Source organism: Plectropomus leopardus, chromosome 18, assembly GCF_026936395.1.
Source record: "Plectropomus leopardus strain MGB_pleo_1.0 chromosome 18, ASM2693639v1, whole genome shotgun sequence".
Classification (NCBI taxonomy): Eukaryota; Metazoa; Chordata; class Actinopteri; order Perciformes; family Serranidae; genus Plectropomus; species Plectropomus leopardus.
The window spans coordinates 1,146,392-1,165,713 of NC_142193.1; the positions used below are offsets into that span (position 1 = coordinate 1,146,392).

A 19,322-nucleotide genomic window follows, 5' to 3' on the forward strand; every position below is an offset into this window, starting at 1 on the left:
TCAGTGCTTTTGCCTTTTCTTCTTTACATTTGCTGATGTCTGTGGAGAAAGATAAACCGAATATATGTAAACATAAGTTCTGCATGAACACAACATATAGACTAAACTGCTACACTTACTGCTTAGGCACTCAGACACACACAATTGTCTAAACTGTATTTATTTATTAATGCTATTTATTAATTGTATTAATTAATTAATTAAATGTTTATTGCATTCAGTAAATATAAATTAATATATTCTAAAGCCTGACCAGGGACTAAAATTGCAAATACACTGAAGCTAGATGTTTTACATGCATATAATTTTCCCAATTTTAAAAAGCAATGTCTTATTTATTGTTCCTGTTAAATAAACATTAAAATAAAAAGGGTTATAAAAAAAGTTACACACACAAAACAGGATAGTGTTCTTTTCAGCATCACATACCTGATGGTCCAGTGCTTGTAGATGCACATATATTCTCTGTCTGTGTCTCACCCTCCGCTTGCATCTCAGTCTCAGCTTCCTCACTCTCAGGATCTTCATCTGTCTCTCTTTGCTGCTCTGTGCCCTCTCTCTGAAAATCAGTGTCTCCCATGTCCTCTGACTCTCCCTCTCTGTCGCTCTCAACTCCTCTTCAGCTCTCTCACCACCATCATCTGGCTCTGTCTCAATGTCTGCATCATTTTGTGTCTTTTTCATGTAGAAATAGGACGTAATGTCCTTTTTTCTCTTCACTTTTAACTACAGACAAAAAGCAATGAAGAGGAATTACACTTCAGCAACCCCACTGTTGCAGGCTTGCTTGGTTTTGTGTTGTGGTAACGTACGTTAAGGGTAACTAACGTTAGCTAGAACCATACAATCAACTTAAGCTGGCATTAGCACCTGGTGTTCTGGCACGCTGCTATTATAATTCATAAGGTTAGCAAACAACATCTCTTTACCAGAAGTCTTACCTTGACAATATAATAGCGTTCGTTGTCGTGGTAATCTTCGGACAGCTTCTCTACGGGTTGTTTTACGTGTTCGCGCTCGTCTGTTTTCAGTAGTGCAGCGCACTAAAGGGTCAGACTAGAATGTTAAGCCACGCACTTTAGTTCCACCTTCGGCGTCGGCGACTCAGCGCTACTGTATAATCTACGTTCGGAGGGGGGGCCACAGGGGGGTCCAGAATCAGTGCTACAGGGGCACTGGCGCCTGTTGGCCCCTCCCCAGAACCGCCACAGAGTGGTGAGGACACACCGGTCCTGCCTCGCCTGTAGGAGTGCCAGGGGTAGGGATGTCACACATGCTACAGATAAGGATTCTGAGCTGACGTGACAGATTTGAAGAGGGGAGCCTCTACTCTGCCCATGGCTTGATGAGTGCCAGTGCCAAAGCCTGCATACTGTATACTGCTTCCTCTTCATTTGGTTGTCACCTCTCTTCATGGCATTCTCCTTGTGTATAACAATTGCCAACATAAATGAACCTTAGCTATGTTTTACTCACCTGTTGGCATGCCAGAGTCACCAAGCCTGTGACAGGATGATAGCTGTGCATGATATGGGGCAATAAATATGGCAGGCCTGAATGTTGTTACCCATGAAAAGTAATGACATCACCTGATTTAATACACAAACACTTACGTAGGGAAATCCACCCAAAAAATATTTTACTCTCAATCACTAACGTTGGTTGAAAATCACCCAAACAAGTGCCTGTAGAAAAGAACAGGGATGGGAACAGGGAAACACGCATACCTTCGATGATGTCAGTGAGCAGACTGAAGCTACCCGAGGACCCATGCAACTCACACATCAGCAACACAGTGAAAATCACGTGACCATAATCGCGTGGGTGAAAATCACCCGACGTTAGTGTTTTAGGGTTAAGGCTCAGTTCATTAGATATGTATACAGAGATGGACAGCACCCTCTGTTCGTACTCTAAGTTAATGTTGTCTGTATTTGAACATGGTTTCTAAAAAGCGCTTGGATGCATATGAAACAAAGCAGTACCATGGGAAATCTTGGTGGCAGTTCAGCCAAAAGTTCAAGCAAGACATGACCATGGGAAACAATGAAGACATTTTAAACATGGTGAAACTTTTTGAGGAGAGGCTCTGTAAGTTATTCGAGTTATAAACATCTGTATGATGTTACTCCACCCAAGCACAGGGACAGACACTTACTACTTTTTGTTCTCATTGTCTGTGCACTGTCCTATTTAAACAATTTAATGGTCTTACTTTTTCATTCTACTTATCTTGTGGATTTTACTGGAACCTGTTTTATTTTAGACTTTTAAGTAATTTATGGTGATGTGGTCATGTTTTACTGTTTTTTGTGATCCATGATTAAACCACCTCAACTGCCAGCTTGTTGTCATTCCAAACTCTTAAAATACCACCACTTTGACAGTGCCATGGTTTGGGTGTTATGTCTTGGTTTTGTGTTGTATTTCCTGTTTTATTTTGTAGTTTGTATCCTCGTGAGTCACGTTTGTCTTCCTCTCATTGTGTATTTTCCCTCCTTTTTTGATGGTCCTGATTAGTTTCGCCCGTATCTGATTAGCTTCTTGTGTTTTATACCTAGTCCACAAATACATTGTTATTTTTAAAAACATAGCTTTTGGTCACTGAAAACAGACATTCTGAAAAACTCCCTCCAGGATGAAGATATTCAGAAGTTTTCAGTGTTTATGTGCAGACAGGAAAACCAGGGGTTTTCGGCTTGCCTTTGACAACATAGTGTGTGTCTTTTTCTCCACCTGCAACATCCTGCATGCCTGAGCAGTGCATGGTGGCAACCTTGCCGAACCCCAGCGTTGTTGCTGTGACGTTTGTAGAACTGCCTGCTGCTATGAGCTCTGTATTTCCATATTTATGAGCACATATTTCACTCATTTATGAAATCTTGCAGCTCCTGCATTGTCAACAACACAGACCTGCAAATGTTTCACAGTAAAATGCCTTGTTTCAACAACTAATGGGATTCTGTAAACAAAGACGTTGTCAGAGACACTGCAAAGACTGTAGCCAACAGCAATGAGAAGGTAGAAGAAGGTAGAGGGTAGAAGGTAGATTTATTAGTCATTTTTTAAAGAAAGTTTAAAAAACTGAATTACATTTGTCCTTGACCCTACTACATCTCTGGAGTTGAAGGATGAATTCATTAATATCTGCAGCTACTATGAAAATTCCATCCAGTTGCTTGAGCATGTTGCTACTAGTGTCATCATTCAGTTCTTGCATTTTTTGAATTTCCATCAGTCTTGTGTCCTTATGGACGCTGATTTCCTGTTGCTGAGTGAACCTCAATCGTATCTCATCCACTTTATTCTCCTCTGACCGGACATTAGCCAGAGGAAGGCTTGGTAGAGCAACAGCTCTCGGTCCAAGTCGGATTGGCCTCACCCCGATGCCGGCTCTCCTCCCTCTGTCTTCATCCGGCGCTTTCGGTTTCATTTCTCCCCTTTGGTCTGACTCACTGCTCTGCGCGTGCTGCTGGTGGGGATCCTGTCGTGGTCTGCTGCATTCAGTCCAAACCCCACACAACTTTTCCTGATGTTGATAAGTGCTTCTCTATCAAAGAAAAGTCGTTTCAGTAGAAGGGGCCATGGAGTCGAAAAAATAGAATAATAGAATATAAAAAAATAGCTGAGGAGGAGAAAGGAGAAATATTCTGCACCTGTGTGAGAAAAAAGTAAGTTTCCATACCAACAGGGAGTGGACAATTGCCACTGAAGAGCTCAATGGCCAAAAACACAAATGGTGGTTTGAGTATCCTGTGGCGGTTTGGAGCACTGGTTGTGCACATCTCAGAAATTGATTGAATCTGCATGATCCGTTACTTATACAACTGATAGGGGCAGTGTAGTATGGTGACACGATTGGAAGCTATAAAGTCAGGGGTCAGAAAAGCACATAAGAAGTGGCAACAACAATGGCAGAAAGTTTTGAAGACAGGTTAACAGATCAACTCCGCAATTAGCAAGATCTCTACGATGTGTCATCGTCGTTGCACAGTCACAAACATATTTATCAAAATAGCTGGAGACAAATCAGTTCCATTTAAGAAGTTGACCTGGAAACCTGCTAAAATAAATGGAAACAAATCTGAGACAGTTATATCCATGCACGGAGGAAAGTGGTGGAGAACAGAGTGAGGACAGTGTTGATAGCATGTTTTTTCCACTATTCATCAGATGCCTGAGCTTGCTGAATAATTTCATCAATCATCGATCTACTGAGACTAATTTCCCATAATTTCCCATATTGTAATACGATAAGATAACATCTACTTGTAGCATCCAATTAACCTAATGTACTGTATTATAAACAAAATGCAAACAAAGCCATTCATAGCTTAATATTGATGCCAGCAACAACTGGCTTTGAGATTAGGAGCCAAATACTTTAAATTTGACATTTATCAAGTATGAACATTTTCAACTATATATTCTACTATTTACTAAGCACTTTTCTAGATTGCTAGTTTTTTATGATTACTATCTTTGGATGGTTTGTGATTTATACTTGTAACTTTTGATGTGTTGTATTCCATATAATCTTTTATTATAATGGTTTCTTTTCATGGAGACATGTTTGTCCCCCACATAGGAGTGCTCTGATTGGCCCAATCTGATTGTCTCTACCTGAGAGTGGATTGCCAATCAATCAAGCAGATCACAATCACCTGAGAGATGAATATGCTGATGATTTGAAAATGCCTGAGGAAGATCTCTGTTAGTTTGAAACATCGCACAAAGAAAATTTACTGGGAGCTTTTCATACAGTGTGCAAATCCTTTTGATTCTTGCCTTAAATATAAACACTCTACATTCACTTTGCCTGCCAGGCTTGACATCAGACTGTGTTTTAGATGCCAAATGACTCCACCTGCACCGACCCCTAAAACCAATCCAGGACAGTCACCCAGCCCGTCTACCCCAACACCTGATCCCTCCCCAGAGCCCTCCACCTCAAGATCATCAACAGTCCAGAGAAGGAGGAAGTGAGCGCAGGAGACGGATGCTGTGAATGCTGCCATCCTCCAGAGGCCGGCAGAGGTGAGAAAGGAGGCACATGCGGGCCAGAACATTTACAGCAGCTTTGGAAACTACCTCACCATGTTCCCTCAAAATCGGACTCAATTTTACAGACTGATGAAGCAGATTAAGCAGCTCATGGAATCATATTCATAGAAAAATAGAACACCATTTGTGTTAATACAGCGTATTATTACAGTGTGTAGCTAGAATGTTATGATGCAACTGTGGAATGATACAGTTCTAGAATGTTATGATGTCACTGCAGAATGATGCAGTTCTAGAACATTTTGATGGAACTGTGGAATGAAACCATTCCAAAATTTTATGATGGAACTGCAGAATTTAGAAGGTAGATTTATTGGTCATTTTTAAAATCAGTTTTGAAAAACGAAATTACCTTTGTCCTTGATCCTACTACATCTTTGGAGTTGAAGGTTGAGTTGATTAAAATCAGCAGCTACTATGGAAATTCCATCCAGTTCCAGTTTGAATTGGCATCAGTCTTGTGTCCAAATGGCTCCCACAAGGTCAGTCCATCCAGTGCAACAGCTTGATCCGGGATGTTAGGGGTTTAACAATGTCTCTGTGAACATGTGCACAGAGCAGTCTCTGATCTCCCGGTGCTGAGGGAGCCTTAATTGCATGTCATCCACTCCACTATCCTGTGACCGGACATTGGCCAGAGAAGGCTTGGTAGAGTAGAAGCACTCGGTTCAAGTCGGGTTAGCCTCACCATAATGCCAGCTCTCCTCCCTTTCTTTGTCCCACACTTTCAGTTTTGTTTCTCCGCTCTGGCCTGACTTTCCACCACTGGGGATCCTCTCATGGTCTGCTGCATTCAATCCAGAACTCACAGAACTTTTCCCGATGTTCTCTATCATAGAACAAGTTGTGTTTCAGCAGAAGGGCTCATGGTGTTGAAAACAAAAATGGAAAATTATAGCAAAAATGTAGCAAAGATTTGAGGAGCTACTGGCTGCTGCATCTACATGTGCTGCTGCTCTTAGAATGTTATGATGGAACTGTGGAATGATACAGTTCTAGAACGTTATGATGGAACCGTGGAATGATACAGTTCTAGAATGTTATGATGGAACTGTGGAATGATACCATTCTAGAATGTTATGGTGGAAATGTAAAATGACACCATTCTAGACAGTTGTGATGGAACTGTGCAATGATACAGTTCTAGAATGTTATGATGCAACTGTGAAATGATACAGTTTTTGAATGTCATGATGTGACTGCAGAATAATTGTAATGGGTGTGTTTAGGACCCAGATGCAGTACACAACAACGCTCTGGCAGTTGGTAATAACTTTTATTAATACCAACACAATAGAAGTTCAGCTTACAGACTGTGAGTTCGTTCTTCGGGCTGTGAGCCCTGGTAATGTCTCTGGGTGTCGCACGAAGCGAAGAAACGAAGCTTGTACCCACTGTGGCTGATGATGAGGAAGCCCCGTAGCACCACGAGCCGACAACACGTGTGGGAGCGTTGTCAGGGGTCGAGCGGAGGAGTGGTCGGGGGCAGGCAGGGATTCGGTCACCGGGAAGTCCGTCCGCGGAGACAACAGCACCAACAGGGATTAGGCAGAAGAATCGTCGAAGCCGAACAGAGAGGTCTTTACCAGCAGAACCGTCAGTTTTCCGGAACGCCGAAACAGAGCACGTGGTCAGGGACAGAAGGCAGGTAGGTTGATGGGGAGTCAGGCAAGGAGAGCAGGTCGGGAACAGGCAGAGTCGGCAACGGAAGATCTGGCAAGTAAGCGCTGGAAAGACATGCATGATGCAGAGGACGATCTGGCAATGAGTGAGCAGGCTGGAGTGTCTTAAATACTGGGTAGATTGGTGATGAGCTGCAGCTGTGGGGAGAGCAGGCTGCAGCAGTGGGCGTGGCTTGCAGGTAGAGCAGGTCAGAGGAAGGTGAGGGGGAGGAGGAGAATGCAGGAACCATGACAATAACGCAGTTCTAAAATGTTTTGATTGAACTCTGGAAAAAAAAAAACGTTCCAGAATGTTATGATGGAACTGTATAATGAAACCATTCTAGAATTTTATGATGGAACTGTGAAATGATACAGTTCTAAAATGTTATGATAGAACTGCAGAATGATGCCATTCTAGAATGCTATGGTGGAACTGTGGAATGACAAAGTTCTAGAATGTTAGGATGGAAATATGGAATGATACAGTTTTAGAATATTATGATTTAACTTGAATGATACAGTTCTAGAATGGTATGATGGAACTACGGAATGGTATAATTCCAGAATGTTATGATGGAACTGTAGAATGATACTATTCCAGAATGTTATGATGGAACTGTAGAATGATACCACTCTAGAATGTTATGATGGAAGTGAGGACTGACACAGCTCTAGAAATTTGTGATGGAACTGTGGAATGATACAGTTCTAGAATGTTATGATGGAACTGTGGAACGATACAGTTCTAGAATGTTATGATGGAACTGTAAAATGACACCATTCTAGAAAGTTGTGATGGAACTGTGGAATGATACAGTTTTTGAATGTCATGATGTGACTGCAGAATGATGCAGTTCTAAAAAAAAAACATTCCAGAATGTTATGATGGAACTGTAGAATGAAACCATGCTAGAATTTTTTGATGGAACTGTGACATGATACAGTTCTAGAATGTTATGATGGAAATATGAAATGATTCAGTTCTAGATGTAACTTTTGAATGATACAGTTCTAGAATTTTATGATGGAACTGTGAAATGATACAGTTCTAAAATGTTATGATAGAACTGCAGAATGATGCCATTCTAGAATGCTATGGTGGAACTGTGGAATGACACAGTTCTAGAATGTTAGGATGGAAATATGGAATGATACAGTTTTAGAATGTTATGATGTAACTTGAATGATACAGTTCTAAAACTGTATGATGGAACTACGGAATGACACAGTTCTAGAATGTTTTGATGGAACTACGAAATGATACCATTCCAGAATGTTGTGATGGAACTGTAGAATGATACTATTCCAGAATGTTATGATGCACTGAAAAAAAATAACTCATAAGATTTACTTAACAAATATATTGTAAGTATTTGCACGCAAATGATTTAAGTAAAATTTAATGCTGCAATATCAAGTAACATTCACTTGCCAGTATCAAGTAAAATTTACTTATCATAAAACATAACAGTTGTGAAGATATTAAGTAACATTTATTGATAACATCCAAGTTTTAAGTTATATTTATTTAAACAAATTAAGTAAAGTCTACTTGTTTTTCATAGACAGGAACATCATTTTACTCAAAATTTTAAGTAAATTTCATGTGTCTGTAGTATTTGGTGTTATGAAGTAATTTAGTAGATTTTAATTATTTTCTCGTGCTTGACATTTTAATTTACTTGGTTGCATTACGTTACATTACTCACTAAAATTAGGTAATCATTGCCAGTTTTCTTTTGATAAATGTTACCAAACAAATTTACTCTATGCATTTAATATACATTTATCATATATCACACAACTAAATTACAATGCAATTAAAGTGTGTATTTTTCATTTTAAACAGTTCAACAAACAAGTACCGTCAAAGTAAATATACTACTATTGTGGATTGAATTGCCCAATCTTTTATGGGGCAGCCATGAATTTAACATTGGCATGACTGACATAAATTGAACAAATAGACAGTATTACACAGTATACACTACATCCAATATACACTATTGTGGCAAAATATTAGGAACACTGATTCTGTGCCCCCCGCTCGCCCTGATCGTGGTCTGGTCCTGGTTCGCCGATGCCGTGATCTTGCCTTTGGACAACTCCCTTTCACATATGCATGAGACTGTTATCATCTCTATCAACATCATCATAGAGAGCAATTACTAATTTCACACCTACCATTATTGTAATATGACATGCATCTGTTTCTATTGTTCTGTTCCCTACCTCCTCTCTCCCCTCTCCCCCCTCTCTTTCTCTTTCCTTTTTGCCATGATTGTATTTCACTTGCTATTTACGACATCTATTGCTCGTCTGTCCATCCTGGAAGAGGGATCCCTCACTATCCTCTACCGCTCTTCCTGAGGTTTCTTCCTCTTTTTTTTCCCCGTTACAGGGGTTCTTTTTGGGGAGTTTTTCCTTGGGTGATGTGAGGGTCTAAGGGCAGAGGGATGTCGTACACTGTAAAGCCCTCTGAGGCAAACCATGTTGTTTTGTGATAATGGGCTCTATAAATAAAACTGACTTGACTTGACTTGACTGTCGACACTGTCACTGTCAATAGCATTAGATTGTGCAGGTTTCCCAATACTTTTGTACATACAGTACAGATCTGGAATAGTACTTTTCAAATATGCAGTGAAAAAATTGCAACCCTCTGAAACAGATTTTCAACATTCACTACAGAAATATAATACTCAGATAGTCAAGAACGTTTAACACACAAACATGCTCAGAACAACTTCTGGGGTCAGGATAGAAACAGCCTCTTAAGCTTGTATGTATACTCCTATTTAAATGGAGAAAACAGAATGTACAAGTACTGCATTAATAGTAAAAGTGCATTGTATTGTACTGCATTAGAATTTCTACTAACAGTAAATTAAAGATCTATCTACAGCAAAACGTACTGTATTTAAAGAAAGACTAAGTATAATTTTTTTAAAAGAAAAATATCCAAATTTGTATCATACTACTTAAAGGTTGGTATGACTGGTACACAGAAAATACACAGTACTACACATTATACACCGCATCCAACATAGATCTGGTAACATAGTCACTTCTCAAATATGCAATTAAAATCTTACAAACCTACACTCTGAAACAGTGCAATTTCAACATTTAAACCAGTCCTCTAGACTAGTGCACTTTTAAGAATGCAATTAAAATATTAATGAAATAAAATCAACAGAATCAATTAAAAATGAACAGCTTAAGGTGTCTAACCATTATAGATGAAGAATAAAATCTTTACTATAATTAACAGAGACCTTATTTGACACAAAATGAAAAACATTTATGACAGGCAACTTCCCACTAGTAAACCAAGATGAACTGGAACTCAGTGCTGATTCTTGGCATTTCTTGGTCCATGCATGATGATACATCCTCAACAAAGGTCCATGCATGATGCCACATTTTTCTCCTCTAGGATGACAAAGTCATGACATGCATTTAGGAAAGCAACTTCAACTTTAAGGTGTTTACTTTTGGGGACAGTTTAAATCCATCCAGCTCCAGCAAGAGTTTTTGGAAGACCTTAAAAGTGTAGCACAAAGTGGGAGGGTATGCCAAGTTAAGGGCATAAATCAGTCCCATGAGCAGTGAGCAAGCTCTTGCGGTGCTGTTGCACCCTGGCAAAATCTCATGGCCTTCGACAAGGATGGAGACATCAACTGGATCTTCATCAGCACCATGGACGACGAGTATTTTGAGGATGTGGTTACCAACATCACTCCGACTGTCCTCCTGCATACAATGTACAACAAAAAAGAATGTTATTGAGAAACAAATAATAGAATTCATGAATCATTCAAAAGTAACTTCATTATCAGGGAAGAATGAACACAAGAATATGTCTGTTCCTTTGTCTGCTTTCCTCTCAACATTAAATTAACCCGTTTCATTAAATTTATTTTTTAAATGATTAAAATCATGCTATACCAAGCAGTCTTCAAAAAGTTCCTCATCCTTCTCGCCAAGGTACAGTATAAGGCTGCGGATAACGGTTTCACGTCTCATCTCAATGCTCTGTTTCTGTGAACAGATTAAAAACATGAACATAACCATCATACATACACAATGAACTGCCAAGTGAAAACACAAGTGCATATGTTTGCTCTTGTGTTTCAAGTGCATGGACCCAGAGCGTGCAGGGGCACTGAATCTATCAAGTGTGAGACTTGTGCAGTATGTGTGTATATGTGTGTGTGTGAGTGAGAAAAAAAGTAGGCCCATCTCCCTGTAAAACATACGAACAAACAAAACAAGCACACCTGACTCAGTCTGTCCAGGAGCAGCCTCATCTTGACCCCCACGGCACCTCCCTTGGCTTTCATCAGCGTAATAGGTTTTGGTGTGTACTCGTCAAGTTTGCGCATGAAGGTTTGCTCCAGGGGAATGGTAGTTATTCTCCTGAATTCCTCCTTGATCTGGAATGACAAAAGATTCACAAGTACATCAATATTTTTATATAAATTTACATGTTCGAAAAGAAAATTTATTAGTTAAAAAAAATCATTCATTAATTATTGTTGCAGCTCAATAAAGCAAGTAAAATGTTTAAGCGTTATAGATTTACCTACCTCAGCTTCACAAAACAAAGCAGGCCACCTCTCTTTGAAGTCAGCAGCAGCAGGACTATCACTCACAACCTCGAGTCTTCGATAGGAAAATGTGTCGGCCATTTTTTTTTAATTAATTTAGCATTGTTGTTCTTCTTATACTCATGAAGGAGCTCTTGTCTGTCCTTCTCCAGACTGTCATTGGTTTCTCCACTTGGATGTGGAGGAAGGAAGTTTACCTCTGCTCTTTTCGGTTTCTTGCATTTTTTTGCAGGATGTCTCTCGTCTGGGGCCTTCCTTTTCAAGGAATTGATGTGAAGCCCAGGACAAGGGACATTGAGTCTTTTCAGTTTACTTCGGTAATTGGCCATCTTCATTTTGAGACGAATCTGCCACCCATATGTCCCTGAATATGATGTTCCAGGCTCCCTCAAGCATGGGTGCTTGTTAAGTAGAGCTTCTACAACTTCCAGTTGTTGGAGAGCACTGGGATAGGCCTGGTAGTGGTAGATTGCTTCTGCAAGTTTCTCTAGAATGTCAGAGTAGATACTTGGATCCTGAAGGAGTGAGCCATCACGTTCATAAGCTTGATTTCCAGCCTCAAGAATAATTTCCACACCATATGAAAAGATGGGTATCACAAAATTGGTTGGCCAACGCTCTGATCGATACTCCACTGAAGGTTGTAAAATGATGGTGTCTGAGGAGCTAGCTGAGGAACTCTCATCTTGAGAAGGCTGATCCAGCGGCACTAGAGTGGAGGAAGCTGAAGGCTCACTGATAGGAGTCATTGTCAAAATAACAGATGGTTCTGTTTGAACTACTTTGATTGTGTCCTTGTCATTAACCACATCGGTTGATGTTAGTGTGACGAATTGATTATCGAAATCTTTGTCCATGTGCATTACAGTAAAACTCCCTTCAAGTTGAAAATGATTCTGCGCAGCTGCCAAAAGTTTGTCTATAGTGCTAGGAATTCCATCTGGTAGGGTTAACTTGTAAACTTGTATCTCTTCAATAACAACACGTAGTTGAATTGGGGCAGACATGATCACAGTCTTGCAAGCAGAACTGCAAGAGAGAAAAAAAGAACAAAGACATGGTGTGATAAAACAACAAATAATAAACAAAATACATTACTAAAAAACAAATAATATATTTTCTCCCCTGATTAATACATGACTTACACAAACCAGACAAAGTATAAAATAAATATATTTTTTAAGAGGAAACCATTAAAAAAAAATGTAATGATTTTGGATTTAATCAAACATTGTCTGAAAGGTGATAATTCTATCTTATGTTGATCATTTAGGCTGTAAAGAAAGAGTGGTGCTGGTATGCACTATGACATCAATAATAAACTTAAGTAGAACTTTGGGGCAACGTCAACAAAAACAGAAAATAATATTAATTTGTGTCTAATGTTTTTGTTTTGTTTTGTTTTTTTCACAAAAATTCAGTGTGAATACATTAACTAAAGTTAATGCAAACATAAACATAAACTTCATGTGTTTATTCAGTTAAAGGTAAGGTGAACTTTCACATAAACTTTATATGTTCATTCAGTTAAAGGTAAGGTGAACTTTCACATAAACCTTATGTGTTTATTCAAATATAGGTAAGGTGAACTTTCACATAAACCCTATGTGCTAAAGTATACAATAATGATGTATTTCAAATATGTTTGCGTTTAAAATCACAAAGCAACACAGCATGGATCTGACAAATTTATTGGCAGTATCTTCAAAATTACAGTAACTTTTAAATGTGTCTACACCATATGGATGTCACTGTACACCTGTGGCGTTGGCACTTGAACATTGTTTAAAGACACGTCACAGGCACCACATGCCCTGATCAATTCAATCAACACGTGTTTGCCTCAACACAAAGAAATAAGTGAAAGATCATTAACAGGACGCTATCCAGACACTGGGTGCACCGGCACAGTATAACACTATAGCATGAACTGATCTTTAAAATTCAGCACTTTACAACTTTAAAGAACAATCATTTTTGGTATTTTGCTATTAGAAAAACTCAAGGCTGTTAATACTGCATGACAATGAAAGCGGTGGCCATTTCATCAGGTACATTTGTAGAATTTATTGCAAGTAAATGCAACAGCACTGCTATAAATTCCAGCTTGTGAAATTAAAAATGTTTCCGTTTTGGGTGTCCTTCTTAGACTTGTACATTCAAACATGACAAATGAGGACAGTCTGGACTACAGTAGTGGACTACATTATATTAAGTGCTTATAATATTCTGCCTCCCTCATGAGTATAGGAAAAACTATTCTAAACATTTAATTCTATGCTGATGTCATAAAAACTGATCATGAGAGGCATTATGTAAATATTCTTTGGGTCAACATGTATTGGACTGCATTAGAGTGTACAGATGTACCTAATAAAATGGCCACTGACCATAACACTGCATTACACCAGGGATGCAACCACAAAATACATCCCATCAGGAATATTCAAACGCCACCATTTCAAAGTTCAATGCAGTTGGCCTCATCTCATTTAAAAAGGTCAAACCAAAGAAGCTATCATGAAAAAAAGAATAAATCATCCAAGGTAAACTAAATAAATACATAAATAAAAAAATGAGGACTTAAATCCTGATTTAAGAACTCTTTTTGGCGTTACCATGAGAGAGGGCCAAGCAAGCTTAGCAAATTGGCTTTCACATTGAGGTTTAGACAGGATAACACGTTGCAGTTACAATGTGAAATTACAGCAGAACAGCAGTTGAGCTTATGTGGGGTAGGGGCAATCCAACAAAACTGTACACATCCACACTGTATGTGTGTCCACCTGACCCCCGGGGATGCAGCTCCAAATTAACGAGGAGGATTGAGGGAGAAGAGAGCTCCACATAACTATTTAACAAGCTTTGCACACATCAATATTGGGAATGTGATGTAATTTGGTTTACATCGGTAATAAGAAAAGGCATCTTCACATGCTGGATACACATACAATTGTTACACACATAAGAATTGTTTTGATGAAATAACCTGTGATGACTTTAAATAGTCAATTTTAAACATCCTTCAAAGCTTCCAGACTAACGTCGGCTGAAATGTCACAGTCAAATGTCACTGTAACATGATGTCATCATTTTAACAATATTTTCAGAGAAATGCAAGTCTTTTGCTGCTTTCCATCACTAATGACCAAATAACATTGATCAGTCAGTTTTGGTGTCTCTCTTCAACTGGAACATGATAATAATAAATAATGTCAATGAAAGAAATGGCCAAAGGGTCCAGAAGTAGGTTCGTCCAACAAATGCTCCATCCCATCCAACAGCACATTATATGAACAATCCACAATTTCCACAAAGTCAAAGTGGCTGTAAAAGATGAAAAATGTGGCTGGCTCAATTGTTCAGCACCTTAACTTGTGATTTCACTGTAGCATCTTTATTTTAAGTGCTTGGACCTTTGGCGACAGTCGGTTACCATCCAAGTTCATCAGCACTTTTTGGAAGAACTCAAATGTGAATTTAAATTCGTGGGGATAGCTGAGGTTAAGTGTGTAGATGAGCCCAAAAAGCAAAGCACATCCAAAGGAAATACTTCCCAGACTGCATACAAGTTCCACGCCCTCAATCACCAGTCCAACATCTTCTGGCTTTTCCTCATCATTGGCACCCTCTTTTTGGATCATGTAAAGCCCCATGGTGGTCTGTGCGATGTCTCTCTCAGCTTCCTCGGTGTTGACGTTCTAATGGTGAAAAACAATGAGCATTTTGAAATGCAATGATAAAACATTGCAAGACTTAAAGCTCACAGTAAAATGCAATTACTGACCAAGTACACCTTGAGTGTTGCTGTCCTCACTGAAATATGCACAAAGACCTCTGAGTACAGAGTCCCTCTTGACTTCAATGTCCTCACTCTGCAAAGGAATTTATATGAAATATTAAAGCTATTAATTTTTCAAGACATTTTCCAACACTTATCAGATCTTTATCACAAATAACCCCCACAAGAGGTGGAGAGGAAGGTTGTAGAGGTAAACATACATGGACATTGGGAAGTGGAAGGAGTAAGGAAGATGAAGGAGAGGAAGAGAAGATTCAAGAAATAGGGAAGATTGAGAAGAGGGGTGGTCATGTAAAGAAAAAGAGAAATTTTAAGAGATGAGGGGAAGAGTGGAAGGGAGAAGTAGAAATATGAAATACAAAAGAGAGGAGGTTAGAGGAAGATGAAGAAAAGTCAAGTATGGAAGCTGAAAACACCAAAAGATGGGAGGGGGTCGAACACCTCACCCATGAAGGATATACTGTAAAGGATGGAAAAGGAGGGAAAAAAAATTAAGAATGACAGAGTGGAATTGAGGAGGGAAAAGATTAAACATATGAAGGTAGATGGGAAAAGGAGATCTTACACGGGGAAAAAAAACTTATTTGGCTAAATAATATAACAGTTAAATGCACTTGCCTTAGCTGTCGGAGCCATGAGGAGGCGGATCTTCCTTCCAGCAGCCCCTCCTCTACTGCTGAAGACCTTCGTCAAGTTAGGTGTGTATTTTTCGAGTTCTGCCAAAAACTTGGCTTGAAGTGGCAACGTTGTTATTCGCATGAATTCTGCATTTATCTGTAAGAAGGAAAAAATGAGACAAGGTGTTAATGGGAGAAGTGAGAAGTAATAACTTTCTGGCTTTAAGAGGTATCATTTCCTGGGCTAAAAAAAGGACAGACACTTTGTGCCCCAGTGCCAAGTCCTCAATCTGAAATCCAGATATATCACATCTCAATCCAATAAATCCATATTTCAAGGCTTTGTCAAACGTGTAACATTTAAAGTATGTTAAAGTCTTAAGGAACCTGCTCCAGCTTACATCAGGCTCATTGTCAAGCTATAGAGAGCAGTAGCACAAGCCATCAATACCAAAATTGGGCAGCTATAAAAAAAAAGTCTAAATAGTGGCAGCTGATGGCATGTCAATACATTGATATGCCACCACTCTGCATTTTAAAACTTCCCACTGGAAAAATCAGTGTACAGTCTCTTGAGAAATTCTATTGACAAAAACTGCTTACCGTTGTTTTTACTGTATAAATAGATATGTTTATATAGAATAAAATAAACTTTTCCCCCACTCAATTACCTTAACATAATTTTGATGTCATCAGTAATGCTTACCTCATTCACTGTGAACAAGGCAGGCCATCTATCCACAAGCTCAGAGACTAAAGGTGAGTCCTGGACAATCTCTTGACGTCTGTAGGAGAAGGTCTTCTGCATTTTCTCCTCGACCACAGCCGCGTTGTGTCTCTTTTTCACCTCTGTTAAGAGAGCTACTCTTTCATTCTCAAGACTCTCTCTTGTTTCGCCGCAAGGGAGGGATGGGAGAAAGTTGACCTCTGCTTTTCTTGGTTTTTTGATGTTCGCAGCTGCTCTTTCTTGACCTTTGCGCTTATTCTTGAGAGAGTTTACACTGACTTCTGGGTGTCCAATCTTGCACAATTTTGTGCGAAAATTAGTAACTTTTGTCTTTAGATACTGTTTCCATCCTTCATGGCCACCTCGAGTTTCTCTTTGCCTCAAACATGGATGAACATGCACCAAGACCTGAGCAGCCTCCTCAATTTGGGAGTCAATGGGGCATGCTGTGTATTTGAAGATCTGTTCAGCCATGCCTTCAAGGATATCCATTCTTAGCTTTGGGGGAGGGGTTAGATTAGCGCCGTTTGCTCTGAATTCTGCATTTGCTCTTTGAAGTTGAATTTCAGCAAAATATGAAAAGTTGGGAACAATGAAGACTGAAGGCCATGAAGACGTTCTTGACTCTGGAGCTGGATCTAAAATGATAGTGTCTGCACTGCCAAACGAGTGATCAGAGGAAAAACCACCCTCTTCCAAGGATGGAGAGCTGAGGGGGGTTATAGAGCTGCTGCTGTGAGATGTAGTGGGAAAAGTCAGTGGGGTACTGGTGCTGCAAGATGGTAGAGTCCCTGGGATGCTGGAGCTAGTTTCTTCACATGCAAAAAATACCAATTTCAAAGTATCCCTGTCTCTCATTTCACTGGTTGACATAAGATTGACATATTCATTTCCAAAATCTGCATCTTTATACTGGAGTCTGAACTGCTGCAAGTCCAAAAGCAGTCTTTATCTCATGGACAAGTTGATCCACAGACGCTGGTATCCCTGACTACGTTTTTTGGCATCATCTCCTCCAAACACAACTCTCAGGAGGACAGGACTTGACATCTTTCGCTTCATGTATTCTAGGGAACAAATACAGGACACAAAAGGTTATGAAAATAATTACTGCAACTTCATTTAAAAGGGATAGTTCAGCTTTTTTGAAGTGGGGTTGTATGAGGTACAAATGGCCATTAAGTGTACTGTCTGCAGTAGAAAGGTCTCTGCTTCCCCAGCTGAGAAACAACGGCACTGTTGTGAATAAGGGACAATTAATCAGCGTATTTTTGCTGCCAACGAGAAGTCCCGTCTCAAAATAATACACCAGTTCAAGAGTATGATAGAAAGAAAATATTCACAACGTATCAGCAGGTTGAAAAAAGTTTATCTGGAACTAACCAACTCACTCACTCCTCCACATAGGCAGGCTCCACTTCTTTCACACACTGCTAATAGAAACAGCTGCTAAGCGAAGTGATACAGCACATTGTGGTGCCTGCCTGCATGGAAGAATGCTGAGTGAGTTGATTGGTTTCAAATAAACTTCTTTCTGACCAACTAATGCATTGTAATTTTTTTCTTTCTATCGTACTCTACAAATAGTGTGTTATGAGACAGGACCTCTCGTAGGCAGCGAAAATACACTGATTAATTAACCCTCATTCACAACAGTGTATTGCCTGTGTCTCGGTGCAGCGCGATGCGACAGTGTTTCTCAGTTGGGAGGAGCAGAGACCTTTCTACTGAGGACAGTACACTTAATGGCCATTTGTACCTCATACAAACCCACTTCAAAAAAGCTGAATTATCCTTTAAAGAACTTCAACTAATGGCCATGTTTAGTAGTTCATATCTGACTTAAAAATCATAGCTCATAGACAGACAGATGATAGAGAGATGGAGACAGAAACAGAAAGAGATACAGATAGAAATGGAGAGATGTATAGATGTAGAGAGACAGATGTTAGTTTAAATCACATAAAATCATCTAACATTTACATTATTTAAAAAGGAATACAATTTATCAATTTTTCATATGACAATTGATAAAGGTTTTATGTGTTATAACCCTACTTCATGAGACAGTGAGAAAGAAGTTTCATTATAGATCTACCTTAAACAATAATGTGCCTTTTCAAAGTAACCATTCGTTTCACACCCACAGAGTAATCACAGAGTGGATAAGCACCGGCCAGGTTTTCAAGATCAACTAGGGCAACCTCTCTATTAGGAGATGTAGTTAGCTCATAGGCTCTGAAATGCTCATGATAACATGCACACAATACCCTTACAACAAAGCTCAAACTACTTTCAACAATGCAGATTTGAAGGATCTCCGCAAACTCTGGTAGGCCACCAGTGGCTCCATATGGAATTAGCATTCCAACTCTATAGGAGATGCCTTTGACAGTTGCGCTTTTAGCTAGATGAACATCATTTATCTTGGGGTTTTTCTGCCTAAGGCTGTCCACTACTTCCTTGTTCATTACATCCACAGGAAGCACACAAACATTATCAACTTCCAATGCAGTTTTAAGATGTAATGTACTGATATGATAAGCAATCATTTGCTGATGTTTAGTTGCTAATGTGAGTGGAATATTTTTGAAACAATTTAAGTGACGAGCAACTCTCTTAAAAAAGCTATGCTTCGCCTCGAACCTCATAGTCCACTGCCCTACTAAAGGCCCAAAACATTCAGTCAATTGAGGGTAGTGTTCAAGGAAGTGATGCTTTGGTAAGAGTCGTGCAGGACAAAGTTCCAAGAATCTGTGTCTGTGTTCAGTGATTTTGCAGTCCAGGTAAGCAATGGTTTCTTGATTATGAAGAGGGGCAACAACAAGTTCAACT

At 39.4% G+C, this 19,322-nt stretch overlaps 1 protein-coding gene and 1 pseudogene across 1 annotated transcript; both read right to left on the bottom strand.

The window, feature by feature from the left end:
- Positions 1 to 11,670, bottom strand: LOC148186408 (uncharacterized; annotated as a pseudogene).
- A 680-nt stretch (positions 11,671 to 12,350) lies between these two features.
- Positions 12,351 to 16,979, bottom strand: LOC148186409 (uncharacterized). The gene is made up of 4 exons (XM_088069031.1): positions 16,467 to 16,979; positions 15,762 to 15,917; positions 14,895 to 15,042; positions 12,351 to 12,370 (listed from the first exon to the last, which is right to left on the bottom strand). The coding sequence occupies exons 1-4, from the start codon at positions 16,977 to 16,979 to the stop codon at positions 12,351 to 12,353; spliced, it is 837 nt and encodes a 278-aa protein (XP_087925157.1).
- Positions 16,980 to 19,322: the final 2,343 nt, after the last annotated feature.